General features: G+C 50.1%; 1 protein-coding gene and 1 long non-coding RNA gene across 8 annotated transcripts in view; one reads left to right on the top strand and one right to left on the bottom strand.

The window, feature by feature from the left end:
* SLC23A2 (solute carrier family 23 member 2) overlaps nt 1-15,745 on the top strand; it is a 123,481-nt gene that overhangs the window by 44,265 nt on the left and 63,471 nt on the right. For 4 of the 7 annotated variants that reach the window (XM_051845288.3, XM_089307248.1, XM_051845286.3 and 1 more), the window contains exon 2: nt 13,734-13,993. In XM_051845288.3, the coding sequence (XP_051701248.1) occupies nt 13,886-13,993 (108 nt within the window). In that variant the 5' untranslated portion in view covers nt 13,734-13,885. Of the gene's footprint in view, nt 1-3,502; nt 3,635-6,949; nt 7,062-13,733; nt 13,994-15,745 lie in introns of those variants that run through there. The other 3 variants (XM_089307247.1, XM_002710837.7, XM_089307249.1) reach the window with 3 other exon arrangements.
* LOC149123399 (uncharacterized) lies at nt 1,650-3,380 on the bottom strand. The gene is made up of 2 exons (XR_016215894.1): nt 2,011-3,380; nt 1,650-1,946 (listed from the first exon to the last, which is right to left on the bottom strand). It is a non-coding gene; the product is annotated as an uncharacterized LOC149123399 (long non-coding RNA).

Genomic DNA, 15,745 nt, shown 5'->3' with positions numbered 1-15,745 from the left:
TGTTGCTGGAACAAAATACCTGAAGCTGGGTAAAGGAAAGAGGTTACTTTAGCTCACAGCTGAAGCAGAACGGGAGCCGTGGGCTTGCAGAAGGTACCAAAGCACGTGTTCATCCCAGGAGAACTCTGAGGCCAGCATTAATCCCTTATGTGGGTGGGCACTCCATGAACTAATCACCCCCAAACCCCCTCAAGATTTCATCACATGAAGAGGCCCAGCCCGCAGCACAGGGACCTCTGGGGAAGAAAACATAGCTTTCCCTGGCTTCAGTCTTTACTGATGTGATCCTGTTAGATCTGCCTTGACATTTGATTACGTCATCATCATCATCATTATCTTACATTACATAATACGCTTAGAGAATAATGTGACATTTATGGTTTCATAGCCAGGTTTCTGTTCATTATGCAGTTTGGTCTTGATCCTGATCCTGATTTTTTTTCTTTAAAGACTTATTCATTTATTTGAAAGGCAGAGTTACAGAGAGGAAGAGGCAGAGAGAGAGATCTTGGTCCACTGGTTCATTTCCCCAAATGGCCGCAACTGCTGGGGCTGGGCTGATCCAAAGCCAGGAACCAGGAACCAGGAGCTTCCTTTGGGTCTCCAGGGGGGCCAAAGACCTGGGCCATCCTCCACTGCATTTCCAGACCGTAACAGGTTGGAAGTGGAGCAGCTGGGACTTGACCCAGTGCCCATATGGGATTCCGGCACCACAGGCGGCAGCTTTACCCACTACGCCACAGCGCTGGCCCTAAGAACTTTTTATTAAGATACATTTCATACACCATAGCACTTGTCATTTAAAAATCTGTGACTTGGTTGTTTTTGGTGCATTCACAGAACTATGTAACCATCACCCCTTCTCATTTTAGAATATTTTCTTCACCCCATAGAGAAACCCCAAACCCATTAGTGGTCTCCCCGCTTCCCACCCCAGCCCCAGGAAATTCACATCCCCTCTGCCTGTTCTGGAGGCTTGGTGTCCATGGGGTTGAAGCACATGGCTGACCTTGCCCATTTGTTGCAGCCCAGTGGGAATCCCTGGTTATCCGGGACGTGGGTTTGTGCTTTCGTCCTGCACGGCTCCTTCCCGGCTTTTCCTTTTCTCAGGTTTGTCCCCAACCTGTTGCGGTTCACTGCTGTTTTCGCTTTTCTTTATCGCATCCAAGTTGATTCTGCACATTCAGTTTCCTTTCACTTCTTCTTTGCTGCCTGGACTTGCTGTCTTTTGGTGGCCGCCCTGTTTCTTCATGTAATTGGCCATGTTTCCTTTACATTTCTAAGTACCAGCCTTCAAAAACCATCACCCTGGGCATGGGCATCGTGGCGCACAGGATTAAGCCACCACCGCGACACCAGCGTCCCATGTGGAAGTGCTGCTTCAAGTCCCAGCTGCTGGGCTTCAGATCCAGCTTCCTGTGAATGTGTCCTGGAGGCAGTGGCCGTGACCACGTGCTTGGGTGCGTGCCACCCCCGTGGAAGACCTGTTGGAGTTTGTGGGTCTTGGCTTTGGCCTGGCCCAGCCTTGGTTGTTGTGAGCATTTGGGGGAGGGAACCAGTGGATAGAAGATCCATAGGTGTGTCTGTCTGTCTGTCTGTCTGTCAGTCATTGTGCTTTTATTTCCTCCTTTACTCCAGTTGTTTTTAAAAAATCTTTGGCTCTAGCAGAACGTCTTCTTTGAAGTTGATACTTTCAGAGTATCCTGAATACAGTCCCTGACTCCCTGGGTGTTTTTTAAAAAGTTTTGTTTGTTTATTTGACCAAATGAGAGAGTGAGACAGACACACACACACACACACACACGCACGTGTGCGCCACAGATCTTCCATCTCCAGATGCCCATAATAGTTGTGGTTGGACCAGACCAAAACCAGGAGCCAGGAACTCCATCCTGGTCTCCTACATGGGTGGCAGGGACCCAAATACTTGATCCATCATCTGCTGCCTCCCAGGATGTCCATTAGCCGAAAGCTGAATCAGACCCAAATACTTGATCCATCATCTGCTGCCTCCCAGGATGTCCATTAGCCGAAAGCTGAATCAGAATCCCGCAGAGGCGGGATTTCAACCCAGGCACTCTGATGTGGGCTGCACACATCCCAAGTGGCAGTTTAACCACTGCACCACAAACTCTGCTCCCGAGGTGTGCTGAGCTCATGGCTTGGGAGGTCACGTGTGGACCTGTGAGCTGGGCAGCACTGTGGAGAATCTTCTGCCCTAAGCAGCTGCAGCACTTGGCTCCCAGCCTTTCCCCAGTTTCTGCCATGGCTTCTCCTCTAGCCCCATGGCCTCTTCCTGTTTCACGCACTGCTGACTTCCTCTGTAAACACGCAGGGACTGCATTTTCCAAGATGTGCGTTGCTGCTGGTGGGTGCCCCTCCTACCTGCAGTGTGCCACGTGAGCCTCGTGGTCCCCATCAGGATTGAGGGGTGCAGTCTGATGGAGCCAGGGGCTGCCACACCCCGTGGGGCTGAGGGTTCTCACTGCCCAGGTGCCTGGCAGGCCTAGACCTGGAGTCAGGACTAGGAAAGACAAGGCCTGGCTGTAGGTGTGGCTTCCTCCCAGCACTGCTGTTCCAGTGTCAGTGTGCATTGGCCTCCTGTGTGTCTTCATGGGCACTTCCGCTGTCCAGTGAGTGTGCCCTCTGGGTGTGAAGCCGAGCAGGACTGCAGAGGTCAGCGCCCCAGTATCCCCTTCCTCCCTCCCTCTCTCCTTCCATCCCTACATTTATTTATTTGAAAGGGAGAGTTATAGAGACACACAGAGAGAGAGAGAGACAGACAGAAGGAGAAATCTTCCATCTTCTGGTTCACTTTCCAGATGGTTGCAGTGGGGCCAGGGCTAGGTCAGGTGAAAGCCAGAAGCCAGGAGCTTCATCCTGGTCTACGTGGGTGCAGGGGCCCCAGCACTTGGGCCATCGTCTGCTGCTTTGAAGGGTGCATTAGCAGGGAATTGCTGGATCGGAAGTGAAGCAGCCAGGACTCAAAACTGTGCTCGTTTGGGATGCTGGCATCACAAGTGCTGGCTTAACCAGCTGTGCCATACACCAGCTATGACCGTCAGGGTCATTTATTTCTCTGCCTGCCATGTGCTGGAGTGGTCCTGTCTTGAGAGCTCTGGAACTTTGGGAGCTTTGAAAACAACGGTCTTTGGGCTTTCATTTAGGGAAAGGAAAAAATACCCAGGGAGTCCAAAGTATCCCATTTCACTGGCTGGACTTGGTCATCTGGACTACAGGATTTGGGAAGATGGGTTTGCACTTCCTCTCTTTGTGTGGCTTTGGGACCCAGGTTCCCGGCAGCTGCTCCGTTTCCACTACAGAGCACCCAGCCTGCCGTGTGGAAAGCTGCTGCCGGCTGGTGTCCAGGAGACGAGGAAGAGCATGCAGTAACCGTTTGCAACCAGGCGGTGGCTGTTGTGTAACACACATCACGTTTCTGATGAGGTGGCGCGGTTATACAATTTTGGCCAGCCCGGGTGGGTTATAAAAGCTGAAATTCCTTCAGCACCTTAGTGCGTCTTGTGCCGAGCACTGGGAGAGTCAGGAGGACGCCCAGCCAGCAGCACAGCGGTGTTGGGTGGGGCAGTGGGCAAAGGCACTTTTGCAAGCAGGGTGGGAGCTCATTCTGCAGGTAAGGCCGTTTTTCTGCCTGAGCTCAGCTTTGGGGAGTGCGTCCTGAGGCTGCACGGATTCATGAGTGTGGTGTGCATGTTCAGTTCTATGGCTGTATGTGTGATGTTCTGTATGTATATTACTTGTGTGTGTGTGTGTCTCTGCATGTGCGTTTGACCGTGTAGGTGGATAAGGAGCCCATGGCTCAAGTTCACCTAGCCAAGTGTCCAGAAAATACCCACAGTCTAAATGCTGTCAGACATTATTTAAATGTGAATCACTGAATTGTGGCATTTATGCAACTTCTAGAAGTCAGCGCTCTCTGGTAAATGGGAGGAAGAGTAGCAGTAAGATCCTGGCCCATGGCCATGAAGGTGCCAGAGTCCGTGTTTTTTCCAGGTGCTCATTTGCTTTATTCTCCTGGTCAGGTGCAGCCCAGGATGGCCAAAGCTGTGCATGGTCTTTGTTGTTGTTTCCTTCCTTGTAGAATTCCAGAGGCTCAGTGACAACTGAGCACACAAGAAGAGAATCCTGATGAAGCTGACTTCACGGAGAAGTGGACTCTGTAGCTGAGGGCACAAGTATTTTTAATCCCTTTTGGGTTGTGAAAATGTCAGGTTCTGACGCCAGACCAAAGCACTGTGTCTGGCGTACCAAGCTCAGTGATTGCAGCCTTTGAACTGAATGGCTGGTTTTATGAATTACTTTGGAGGAACACACTGCTTCACAGGGAAAAACAAACAAACACGTGTGCAGGCAGGGAACGTTTCCAGCCTTTCATGTATGAAAGGTCAGGGGGAAGCCTGGCCGTCAGCTTGACCGTGCACTTGGTGTGGACCTGTGGCAGAGCGATGGTGAGGGCGTCTGTCGGGGCGGGTGAGGTTTCAGAGCTCCCTTTCCTTGTCTTGGGAGCGGCCTAGGAGCTTGTGGTGCACCGGCGGCAGCTCAGCTACTGCAGAAGAGAGTTGCAAACAGAATGGGAAGCAGGTGCTGGAGAGAGGGCCGGCAAACCTGAATGGATGTAGCGACAAGTCAGGAAATCGGGGAGAAGTGGAGCTAACCCTCTCCCGGGAGACGAGAGAAGGAAACTTGACGTTGGCACCTGAGGCACATGAAAGGGTGAGAACATTGCACAGCAGAGTGGCAGCTCCGAGCGAGGCAGCTAAGTCCTTGGAGTTTGCATGGTGGGTGTGGACGGGTACTCCAGTGCTTCCCTCCACGTGCCAGTGGTGGCAGCAGTAGCAGAGGTGACCAGGAGTCCTCCTGGGGCTCCACATTCAGGAGAACAGGTAGGGAAAGGTGTCGTGGAAAGAAGGGTGGAACAGGGAGCTGTGGGCAGGGTTAGTGGGGTGGAGTCGTGTGGAAGCCACCACAGCCCTCAGCTGTGTTCTCTTGGAAACGTGGAGTGTGAGAAGACCCAGGCCTCTGGAGACCATCCAATGACAATAACCCTGGGTTTTCCTCGACTTCTCCAGAATTACCTTCAGACCTGACCCTTAACCTCTGCAGTGCCTAGTCTGTGGGTCAACCTGGAAGGGGTATGCGTTTTCAGGGTGCTGCCACTTAGGCCCTTGGCTCTTGTCCAAGGGTAAATCAACCTCTCTCTGCCTCAGTTTTCTTAGCTGTGAAATGGACAAAATAACAGCGAACACCCGTTACTGTGAGGGTGTAGTGAAATCAGGTCTGTGTCCTAGATGTGCTAGGCGGCCAGTTCTTAAAAGCACATGCTCCAGGCCGGCGCCGTGGCATTCCATAAGGGTGCCAGACTCCGTCCTGGCTGCTCCACTTCTGATCCAGCTCCCCCTACTGCTCTGGTGAAAGCAGCAGAAGGTGAACTAGATGCCTGGGCCTCTGCCACCCACGTGGGAGCCCTGGATGAAGCTCCTGGCTTCAGCCTTGCCCAGCACTGCCCATTGTGGCCATTTGGGGTGGGGGATGTAAGTGAACCAGCAGAGGGAAGATCTCTCTCTCTCCCCCTCTCTCTTTCCCTCTTTGTGCATCTCCTTCGCTTGTGTTTTAAAAAAAAAAAAAAAAAAAAAAAAACTTGAAAAGCACATGCTTTTAGCTTCTCATGTAAATTCCATGTAAAATTAGCTTTTTAGTGGCTTTTGCAGTGGCTGATGGTGAATACTTTTTTTTTTTTGAAAGACTTATTTATTTATTTGAAAGACAGGGTTACAGAGAGAGGTAGATCCAGAGAGAGAGAGGTCTTCTGTCTGCTGATTCCCTCCCCAGTTGGCTGCAATGGCCAGAGCTGCACCAATCTGAAGCCAGGAGCTTTTTCTGGGTCTCCCACGCGGGTGGAGGGGTCCAAGGACTTGGGCCATCTTCCACTGCTTTCCCAGGCCATAGCAGAGAGCTGGATCGGAAGTGGAGCAGCCGGACCTCCAACTGGTGCCCATATGGGATGCCAGCACTGCAGGCAGTGGCTTTCCCCACTACAGCACAGTGCCCCGGTAAATACATTTTAAATGGTGTCTAAATTTAAAAAAACAAAAAACCCTACTTTTGTGAAAAAGTGATTGTTAAATAAATCACACAGTAAAGATAAATGCAGTGAAGCCATCTTGAGCCTTCTTAGTCCTCCCAGACACACGTTTCTATTTGAAATCTGGCCCATGGCTGTGCTGGGGTTCCAGTCTGCAAGGCAGAGCCTCGGTTTTGTTTCCTGGTGTGTGACTGGCTAGAGATTTCCCATGGAAAAATGTTTGCACTTTCCCCAAATATCTGAGTGCACTTTATGTACTGGACGTGGTAGCCTCATCTCTGTCCCTGTCCCAGTCTGGTGGAGGGGGCCTGGATTAATTAAGTAGCTCGTGCTGTGGAAGTGTGGAAGGGGGCAGCCACCACGGGAATGCTCCTTGGAGGAGGAGGCCTCTTGAGCTCAGGAACAAGAGAGCTGCATTGTCAGTGGGCAATGGCCGGAAAGTTTGGCAAGATTTCTGCTGGGAGATAACAGGGAAGGTAGGCAGCGTCGCACCTGACACCTCACCTCCAGCAGAGCATCCTCACCCTGCTGATGACCTCAAGCAGAACATAGACAGGGCCCCCCTGCACCCTCACCAAGCGGTCGAGTGAGTCAGGTAGAATCTGTGGCCCTCATTCCTCACGACTTGGGCACACGTGTAAACTGTTGTCGGCCACACAGGCTGTCTCAGGACAGGTTAAAGAGCTTTGCAGGATTTGCAGAGTGGTGTGGGACCAGAGCTTATCCAACGCCAGGGCTTCCCGGAGCAGGTCCATCGGGTAGACCCAAGAGGTCCTGCCGGGCAGGGTCTGTGTGGCATCTGGCTTCTTCCATCCGTCGCTCCATAAAATGTTTGCTCTTGGTCAGGAACGATCCTCCACACCACCTTGCCACGTGGATGTCCTGGGAACACTCATCACGTTCGTGTCGCAGCGGCTTCTGTCCTCTCTGGGCCCCAGGAAGGACCTGCGGCCCCAGGGTGAGCCGATTCCTCACTGTCCCGCAGTGTGCACTTGCCCGGTGGCCTTTGCTTCCCCCCTGCAGGGCAGCCTGTCGCCATCTGGGTGCCCTGTGAGTAGTGTCTCAAGGGAACCTCTGTCGCGGGGCCCTGCAGGGATCGGGGTGTTTCTGGCTGCCTTTTACAGCTCGCCTTCTCTTTAGAGCCCAGGAGCCCCACCAAGGCAGCGGCGGAGCTGAGGCGGAGCAAAGGAGCTTGTCTGGGCAGCAGGCGCCGAGGGATGACCGGCGGGCAAGGCCACTGTGGCCTGTCTGTGTCCTTGCAGCAGGGAACAGGGCCTGCCTCCCGCGCCACTTTCTCACGTGGACAGATGTGTTCTGTGCGCGTGTTCGCCTGACGTAAACCAGGCACTTGGAAGCAGCCTTTGTGCCCCTGTGCTGAGCTTTGCGAACACCTGAAGCTTTCAGGCACTTCCTAATTGTCCACGTCCGTGGGGTGTGGAGTGGCGTTTCGGCTGCACAAACCTTGTATGTGGCAAACCCGGAGAGCGAAGCACGCTGATATGGAATGCTGGCGTCCCAATTAGTGACTTAAGTACTGTGCCACATGCCTGGACAGATTTCATTGTATCATCAAGAGCCACTAAATAATTTCATGATCCACTAGTGGGTGCCAGCTTGGAGCTTGGAGTGTAAGACCATGAGTTTCTGAAGTGTTTTGGAGAAGGCTGTAGGATGACTGAGCTTGTTCAGTTATTCCCCTGAGCATTGTTGTCATCACAAAATCCAGTAATAATCATGGCTTACAGGTTCATTTGTTGCTGCTTAGAGCTTTTAAATGGAATAATGACAGCTAGGATCAGCAACAGAATTGTCAGCTTCCGAAGGAGGGACTCTGTGTTAGGAACCATCTAAGTCATTTTATTTGAAGGGATGTGATCCTATAACAAGTTTAGGATATTTTCTCTGATGATTTCTTTTTGACTTGGCTTAAAAGCGTTTGGTCAAATAGTTAGCATTCAACAGAATGTAGTGGAGCAGCCACAGTTCAGCTCCAATCCTGTAATGACAGGATTTAAGCCGAATTGCGGGTTGGATTCTACGTGTGTGTTACTGTTCAACCTGGCCGGCTGCCCATCAGGGCCAAAGTGCTGGTTGGCAGGTTGGCGTTTTGAGCGACTTACCTTAAAGTTCTCCTTCGCTGCCCTCTCACCTGTTCAGATTGGCTTATGCGAGTGAAGAGAGCGGCTTCATCCCAGCCCTGGTCGCTCATCCCCAAGGGTCATCGGAGAACCACTAGCGTGAGAATATTTGTTTATCTGTGGAAAACGCAGGTTTCCAGGGTGGACGGTTGGTGTAGCAGTTAAGTTGCTGGTTGAGACAGCTGTGCTATGTCTGGGTGCCTGTATGTGAGTCCCAGCTCCACTTCCAGTCCATCTTCCTGCCAATGTGCACCCTGGGAGGGGGCGGTGATGGGTCAGGACTTATGTCCTTGCACTCCACATGGGAGACTCGGATGGAGTTCTGGGCACCTTGCTTCAGCCTGGCCCAGCTTTGCCTCTTGCGGACATTGTGGGAGTGTCTCTCTGCCCTTCAGAAAAAAAAGATGTACATTCCCAGGCCCCAGTGCAAAACCTGGAATCAGAATTTGAGGAAGGGACATTCTGATGTTGACCTTCTTTTCTTTCCCTTGTTCCTTCCAAGATTTTTTTATTTATTTGAAAGAGAGAGAGGCAGAAGTAGAGACAAAGAGATCTTGCATCTACTGGTTCACTCCTCAAATGGCTGCAATGGCTAGAGCTGGGCCGATCTGAAGCCAGGAGCCAGGAGCTTCTTCCGGGTCTCCCACATGAGTGCAGAGGCCCAAACACTTGGACCATCTTCTACTGCTTTCCCAGGCCACAGCAGATAGCTGGATCAGAAGTAGAGCAGCCGGGTCTCAAACCAGTGGCCATATGGGATGCCAATACTGCAGGTGGTGGCTTTATCTGCTATGCCACAACACCGGCCCCTTTTTTCTTTCTTTCTAAAACCAAGTGTGTGGAGGTAGAGTTGACGTCAGTGCATGGACTAGAATCACAATCTCTGTTTTAAATGAACAAGTTTCCCAGTCTTTTTATGTTGACTGTTAGATTCCTTCCTGACTTTTGCTCTCATTAACACTGTTAATTACAATTCTGTAACTCAATCTGTGCATCTTAGTTATTACCTTAGAGTAAATTGCTAGACAAGTGTTAGAAGTGAATTATGTTTAGAACTCTTTTGATAAAACTAACCAGATTGCATTTATCTTTCATTAGGAGTATGTGTGAGTTTGTTTATCATCTTACCAATAAGGGCATTAAAAATAACTGGCAGAGTATTTGGTCTTGTGGCTGAGATGCTAACTGGCATCCCATATTAGAATGGCTGAATTTGAGTCTCAGCTCCACTTCCAACCTCAACTTCCCATTAATGCACCCCCAGGGAGGGAGGCAGTGGATGGTGGCTCAGGCACTTGGATTCCTGCTACACATGTCGAAGACTGTATTGTGTTACTTGTTCTTGGCTTTGGCCTGGTCTGACTCTGGCCACTGTGGGCGTTTGGGGAATAAACCAGTGGATGGGAACTCCCTCTGTCTGTCTCTCCCTTTGTCTCTCTGCTTCTCAAATAAATAAATAAGAAAAACATTTAGAAAAATAAATGATTAGTTAAAAAGTGACTCCTCATTTCAGCATACTTCCATTTGATTTTAACAAGAATGGGGCATTTACTTTGTCATTTGTATTGTTGCAAATTAGAGGCTCATGTTTTGCCCATTTTTACATTATCTATTCTACTTATGCATTGGTGAGAGATTTCAAGTAAAGATACCAACATGTTATCTATGTCTCTCTCTCTCTCTCTCTTTTTTTTTTTTTTTTTGACAGGCAGAGTGGACAGTGAGAGAGAGACAGAGAAAGGTCTTCCTTTTGCCGTTGGTTCACCCTCCAATGGCTGCTGCAGCCAGTGCACCGCACTGATCCGAAGCTGGGAGCCAGGTGCTTCTGCTGGTCTCCCATGCGGGTGTAGGGCCCAAGGACTTGGGCCATCCTTCACTGCACTCCCGGGCCACAGCAGAGAGCTGGCCTGGAAAAGGAGTAACCGGGACAGAATCCGGTGCCCCGACCGGGACTAGAACCCAGTGTGCCGGCGCCGCTAGGTGGGGGATTAGCCTATTGAGCCGTGGCGCCAGCCTATCTATGTCTCTTATATTTTGCTGTTTAGTTTTGTGTAGTTTTTTTTTTTTCCATACAGTAAAAAAATTCACATTGTAAAGTTATACTTGCTTTCTTTTCTGTTTTTAATAATATGCTAAGACAGGTATTACCACCCTAATGTTATCTGTTAGCCATAAATCTTCCTTTTTCTGGTTCTTATTTATAGTCAACCAATTATCTTGGCACATATATTGAAAAGTCCATACTTTGTCTTATGATTAGAAGTGCCACCGTGTCACAGCTGTTCCTCTGTGGGTGGCCTTCTCTCTGTGTTGGTCTGTGTTCATACCTCTGTTAAATTCTTCTATTTATTACAACAGCTTTACCTGGGTGTTTCTAACCGAGAGAGCACATTTCCACATATTTGTGGCTGTTCTTGTTTATTCTTCCAGAGAAATTTGTAGCAACCTCACCTGTCACCTTTTGATGAAATCTGTGTGGACTGTGTTTACTAGAAAATCTATCTCCTTACTGTAACCTTCCTATCCAGGAACAGTGTTCCTGTCTCTAGTTACTCAAATTTGTCATGTTCACAGCGGTGGTGTAGGTTTTCTCTGTGAAGGTCATGCACTTTTGTGTGTGTGTGTTAAATTTGCTCTTAAGCATTTGATGTTTGGATTGCCATTTTGAACAGGCTCTCTTCCTTCTGTGGTCATCGGGGATCAGCCGAGCTTTCTGTAAATGCCTTTGGTTTTGTGGGTCAGGTGGTCTTCTGCCACATGTTGTTGTTCACAGCTGGGGACCACACAGAAGTGGGTAGTGGGGAGGGGTATAAAGGAATTTCCTGGGAGTCTGGAAATGGTACGCATCTCCATGTGGGTAGCACTCACACAGGAACACAGGGAAACCAGCCAGGTGGTCATCTGCCGGCCAGAAACAAAGGCCAGTTAGTGGTGAGAGGTCAGAGACAGGCCTGGCCCACACAGGTGCCTCACTGGAAAGCTGCTGTTACTGCTCCACCGTTGTCCTCATCCTCATCATCCTCTCTGGAATGCCTTCCTCTCGCAGGACCCCCTTCCCCTCTGTGGAGCTGGCAGCAGCATCTTCTCTTTCTCCCTCTTGCCAGGGGTCGGAAGAGGGGCTGTGGAGCACCGTGGGCAGGTGAACTGTGGGAGATTGCCCTTCGTGTTTCTGCAAACATTCTAACGCAGACCCCGGACTCCACTCTGCCCCCTCCCTGTTCCTTTCGTCTTCTGGGTTTGCCTCTGGACCTTGGCATTTCCCCACATGAAAGTCCATTCTGTGAGGCTGAAACCCTCTGATCCTGGGCTGGCACGCGCTCTCTGACCTTGAGGCTGTCTTTGTCATCCTGGGTTTGCCATGCTCTGTCGGGTGGGGACTGTCCCAGCAGCCGCTGAGTGGACGTTTCTCTCTTCGGCTTTCTCCCTGTGTTCCTCTCCGTGGCCCCCCACTCAGCAGCTCCCCACTCTGGGCTTCTTGGTGCTCTCTTCCCTGGAGCCTTTCTCCCAACATCCCTGCCCTGGGCTCTCTGTCCCCCTGCCCTCTTGTATTGACTTGGGTGTAAGCAAGTCTTCCCCAGGGTGCTGGTGTGAGAGGTGGGTGAGGGGCAGGGTGGTCCCCAGAGAGAATGTTCAAAGAGAACATTGCTGATTCCAGTAAAACATATACTTCTCCAAATCGTGACCCTTGTCACTTCAAACAGCGACCAGAAATCAGTTTTGCAAGTAGGAAAAACAAAAAACAAACAAAAAAAACCCCTGAGAAACAGCAGGAGCTTTGTTTCATGATGGAGACGGAGCCTAGGTGTCCATCCACCAGAGCCAGAGCAGCCAGAGCCCCTCCTCTGGCCCCCTGCGGGAGCGAGCCAAGCAGGGCTGTCCTTGTCTTTTCCCTCAGGGAGGGGTACGGTCTCAGGATCCTTCTTGAATGCTGTCAGGGTCTCTGAGGTTCTCGGGTACGTCGTGGCCAGCTGTGGCCTGGTAGTCTGATTTCCTGCCTCCCACCCTTTCTTGTCTCTTGCTGCTTTAACCTTCCTTTTACTGTGGGGAAGAGGGATGCATTTCTTTTTATAGCAATATGTTGCCACTTGATTGACACTGAATGCTTTGGCTTTTGGGGGGGGGGGGAAGGGTTTCTAGCCCATTTAAAGCTCATCTTGCTACCTATCTGGAATTCTTTGTGGCTGTTTAATCCTAGGTTTTTTCTTTTTTAAGATTATTTATTTACTTGCAAGTCAGAGTTACACATAGAGGCAGAGAGAAAGAAAGAGAGAGGTCGTCCATCCGCTGGTTCACTCTTCAATTGGGCGCAACAGCCGGGACTGTGCCAATCCGAATCCAAGAGCCAGGAGCCAGGAGCCAGGAGCTTCTTCCAGGTTTCCCACATTGGGTGCAGGGGCCAAGGGCTTGGGCCATGTTGAACTGCTTTCCCAGGCCATAGCAGAGAGCTGGATCAGAAGTGGAGCAGCCAGGACTCGAACTGGTGCCCATATGGGATGCTGGCACTGCAGGCGGTGGCTTTCCCACTGCACCACAGCACTGGCCCCAGTCCTAGGTTTTTTTTTTTTCTTCATTGTCATGCTTTGAGTGCCTTCTCCTGGCTGTAGTTGGGCATAGTTAGAGAATTAGTTATTTTCAATTTCCATTCAGTTGTGATAAAGTGGCTATATCTGCATTGTCCAGTATGGTAATCACTAGCCTCAAGGAATCAGTTAAGGTTAGATACAGATCAAATTCTGTTCCTTATCGCCCACATTTCCAGGTTCACTGGTCCACATGTGACTAGTAATAACTGCCCTGAACAGAGCAGGCGGAGAAAGTAAACTCATTAAAAAGAATTCTGGGGGCCGGCGCCGTGGCTCACTTGGCTAATCCTCCGCCTGCGGTGCCGGCATCCCATATGGGTGCCTCATTCTGTCCCGGTTGCTCTTCTTCCAGTCCAGCTCTCTGCTGTGGCCCCAGGAAGGCAGTGAAGGATGGCCCAAGTGCTTGTGCCCTGCACCTGCATGGGAGACCAGGAGGAAGCACCTGTCTCCTGGCTTCGGATTGGTGCAGTGCCGGCTATGGCGACCATTTGCGGGGTGAACCAACGGAAGGAAGACCTTTCTCTCTGTCTCTCTCTCTCACTGTCCATCTCTATCTGTCAAAAAGAAAGAGAGAGAGAGAGAGAGAGAGAGAGATCTGAGAGAGAGAGAGAGAGAATTCTATAAGCTGGTGAAGAGTTGTGAGATACATACCATAATGCAGGTCAGAGAAATACGGTAACTGCTCTTCCTCCCTCCCATGTGATATTGATAATCCAGTTGAGAGGCAATTCAGTGAGTGTGTGACTGTGAATGAAGAGGGAGGGTACTTGAAAAGAGCCTCAGAATGACACAATTCTGGATGTTTGGGTACAGCTTATCACATGGCCTTTTCCTGTGCAGGAAATTGACCACGCCTCCCGTGTTGTTTGCGTGCATCGAGGTGACCCGGCTGCACTCTCTGTTTTCCAGGTGGTCAGAGATGGCGCTCACCAGTCACGTCTCTGCCTGATTGTTGGGTGCTCCAGGCCCTGGGAGAGCCGACGGGGAAGCTCCTCGCTTGAGTCAGCCTCAGTGCAGCCCCTGCAGGCCTGCGGCTGTGCAGAGCTGCCCGCGTCCTCTTAATGATGGGCATTGGCAAGAACACCACGTCCAAGTCCATGGAGGCTGGAAGCTCGACAGAAGGCAAATACGAAGATGAGGCGAAGCATCCGGCTTTCTTTACTCTTCCGGTAATGAGAATCCGCATCTTCCCTTCTGTATGGAGTCAGCAGAGGATGGGCTTCAAGGCTTGGGTTTTTAAAGATTTATTTTATTTATTTGAAAGGCAGAGTTATACAAAGAAGGAGAGAGAGAGAAATTCCATCTGCTGGCTCCCACATGGGTACAGGGGCCCAAGCACTTGGGCCATCTTCCACTGCTTTCCCTGATGCATTAGCAGGGAGCTGGATTAGAAGTGGAGCAGCCGGTACTCTAACTGGCACCCATATAGGATTCTAACACTGCAGATGGCAGCTTAACCTGCCAAACTACAGTGCAGGCCCCAAGGCTTGGGTTTTAGTGAGTGTTAAAGCACATGGAAATCAAATGCTTTTCCTATCGGATGGTCTTGGGGTCTTGCTCTCTTCCCGGAAGAAATCGTCTGCTGTGATTAGCTCCAGGAAGGACGCGTGCATGGGTATTAATGTGGTAAAATTGGCCAAGTGCTTACTTGATAGTGGAAGATGCCGAAGGCTTAATTTTATCTCCAAAATGTGCTTTTTCTAAATAAAACCTCACTCTGACTAAACCCAGATTCAGACTTGTTTTGCAAGGTGGGAGGGGCCCACCCTTTGGATGCCAAGTGTCCTTGCTTGGTGCGAGAATGACAGCTTCCAAGACAGAGGTAGTTTTATCTGAGTAAGTGACGCCAGTCAGGAGAGCCTGGTAGCACATGTTGGTTATATTCAATGGTGATGTTTTCCCCAGATGCAGGACTATGACTTGATGTGCACCGAGTTACCTACCTACCTCTTTGATTCCAAAGAGGCAGAAAAAAAAACTCCATTGGAGAGAACTTGCCTGCATGTGTTTTTCTTGCAATACTAGAAATGTGGTTAATGGCAAGAATACCATTCTAGAAGTCTGTAGCACGTGGTTCTGGAATGTGTTTCACAGTAAGAAAGACATGAATGTGGCGTCAGATGTGGCGTTGGCGTCTTTGAGAGAGGTGGTTGATGACCTGCATTTGTGTTAAGTCACAGAGAAGCACGCAGCTGGTTTACACCATTAATCTTTTTTTTTTCCTGTAAGGTGAAATTTGTAAACAGGGTTTTCTGTAATGTTGAATGCTTATGGTTGCCACCAGTTTTCTAGGGGAAGAAACGTTCTACATTTGTCAGCGTGCTGCTGTTTAAGTTAGATCGGCTCTGCAGGTTTCCAGCAGGGCTGTTGACTTGTCCCCACTGTGCTTCCCCTGCCTGAAGTCCAGTAGGTTTCTCACTCACACCCCCTTGCCTTGCTCTTAAGATCCAGAGCTTTAGATTCACTTATTTCAGCATGAACATTGTGGTAAGCCCCAAGGTCACCAGTGTGTTTTCAGATGTCGGGGTCCCAGGTGTTTCTTGTATCCTGTCTCCTTTCCCTTAATTCAGTTTTAAAATGCACTGAGGGTCAGGTCTGTGGTTACTGCCATGGTCCTTGTACAACTCTTAAATGGGCTTTCTCTTGAATTACACATCTGAGCCTCCCAGCTGCCTCTACATCTCCTTTAACTGCTTTCTGGTGATTTTTTTTTTTTTTTTTTTTTTTTTTTTTTTTTTTTTGACAGGCAGAGTGGACAGTGAGAGAGAGAGAGAGACAGAGAGAAAGGTCTTCCTTTTTTCTGTTGGTTCACACTTCAATGGCCGCTGCGGCTGGCGCACCACACTGATCCGAAGCCAGGAGCCAGGTGCTTCTCCTGGTCTCCCATGTGGGTGCAGGGCCCAAGCACTTGGGCCATCCTC

Source organism: Oryctolagus cuniculus, chromosome 11 (genome assembly GCF_051225735.1).
Source record: "Oryctolagus cuniculus isolate XC-2025 breed Fujian yellow rabbit chromosome 11, ASM5122573v1, whole genome shotgun sequence".
In the NCBI taxonomy this organism is placed as follows: Eukaryota; Metazoa; Chordata; class Mammalia; order Lagomorpha; family Leporidae; genus Oryctolagus; species Oryctolagus cuniculus.
This window is presented reverse-complemented; position numbering and strand designations above follow the sequence as displayed.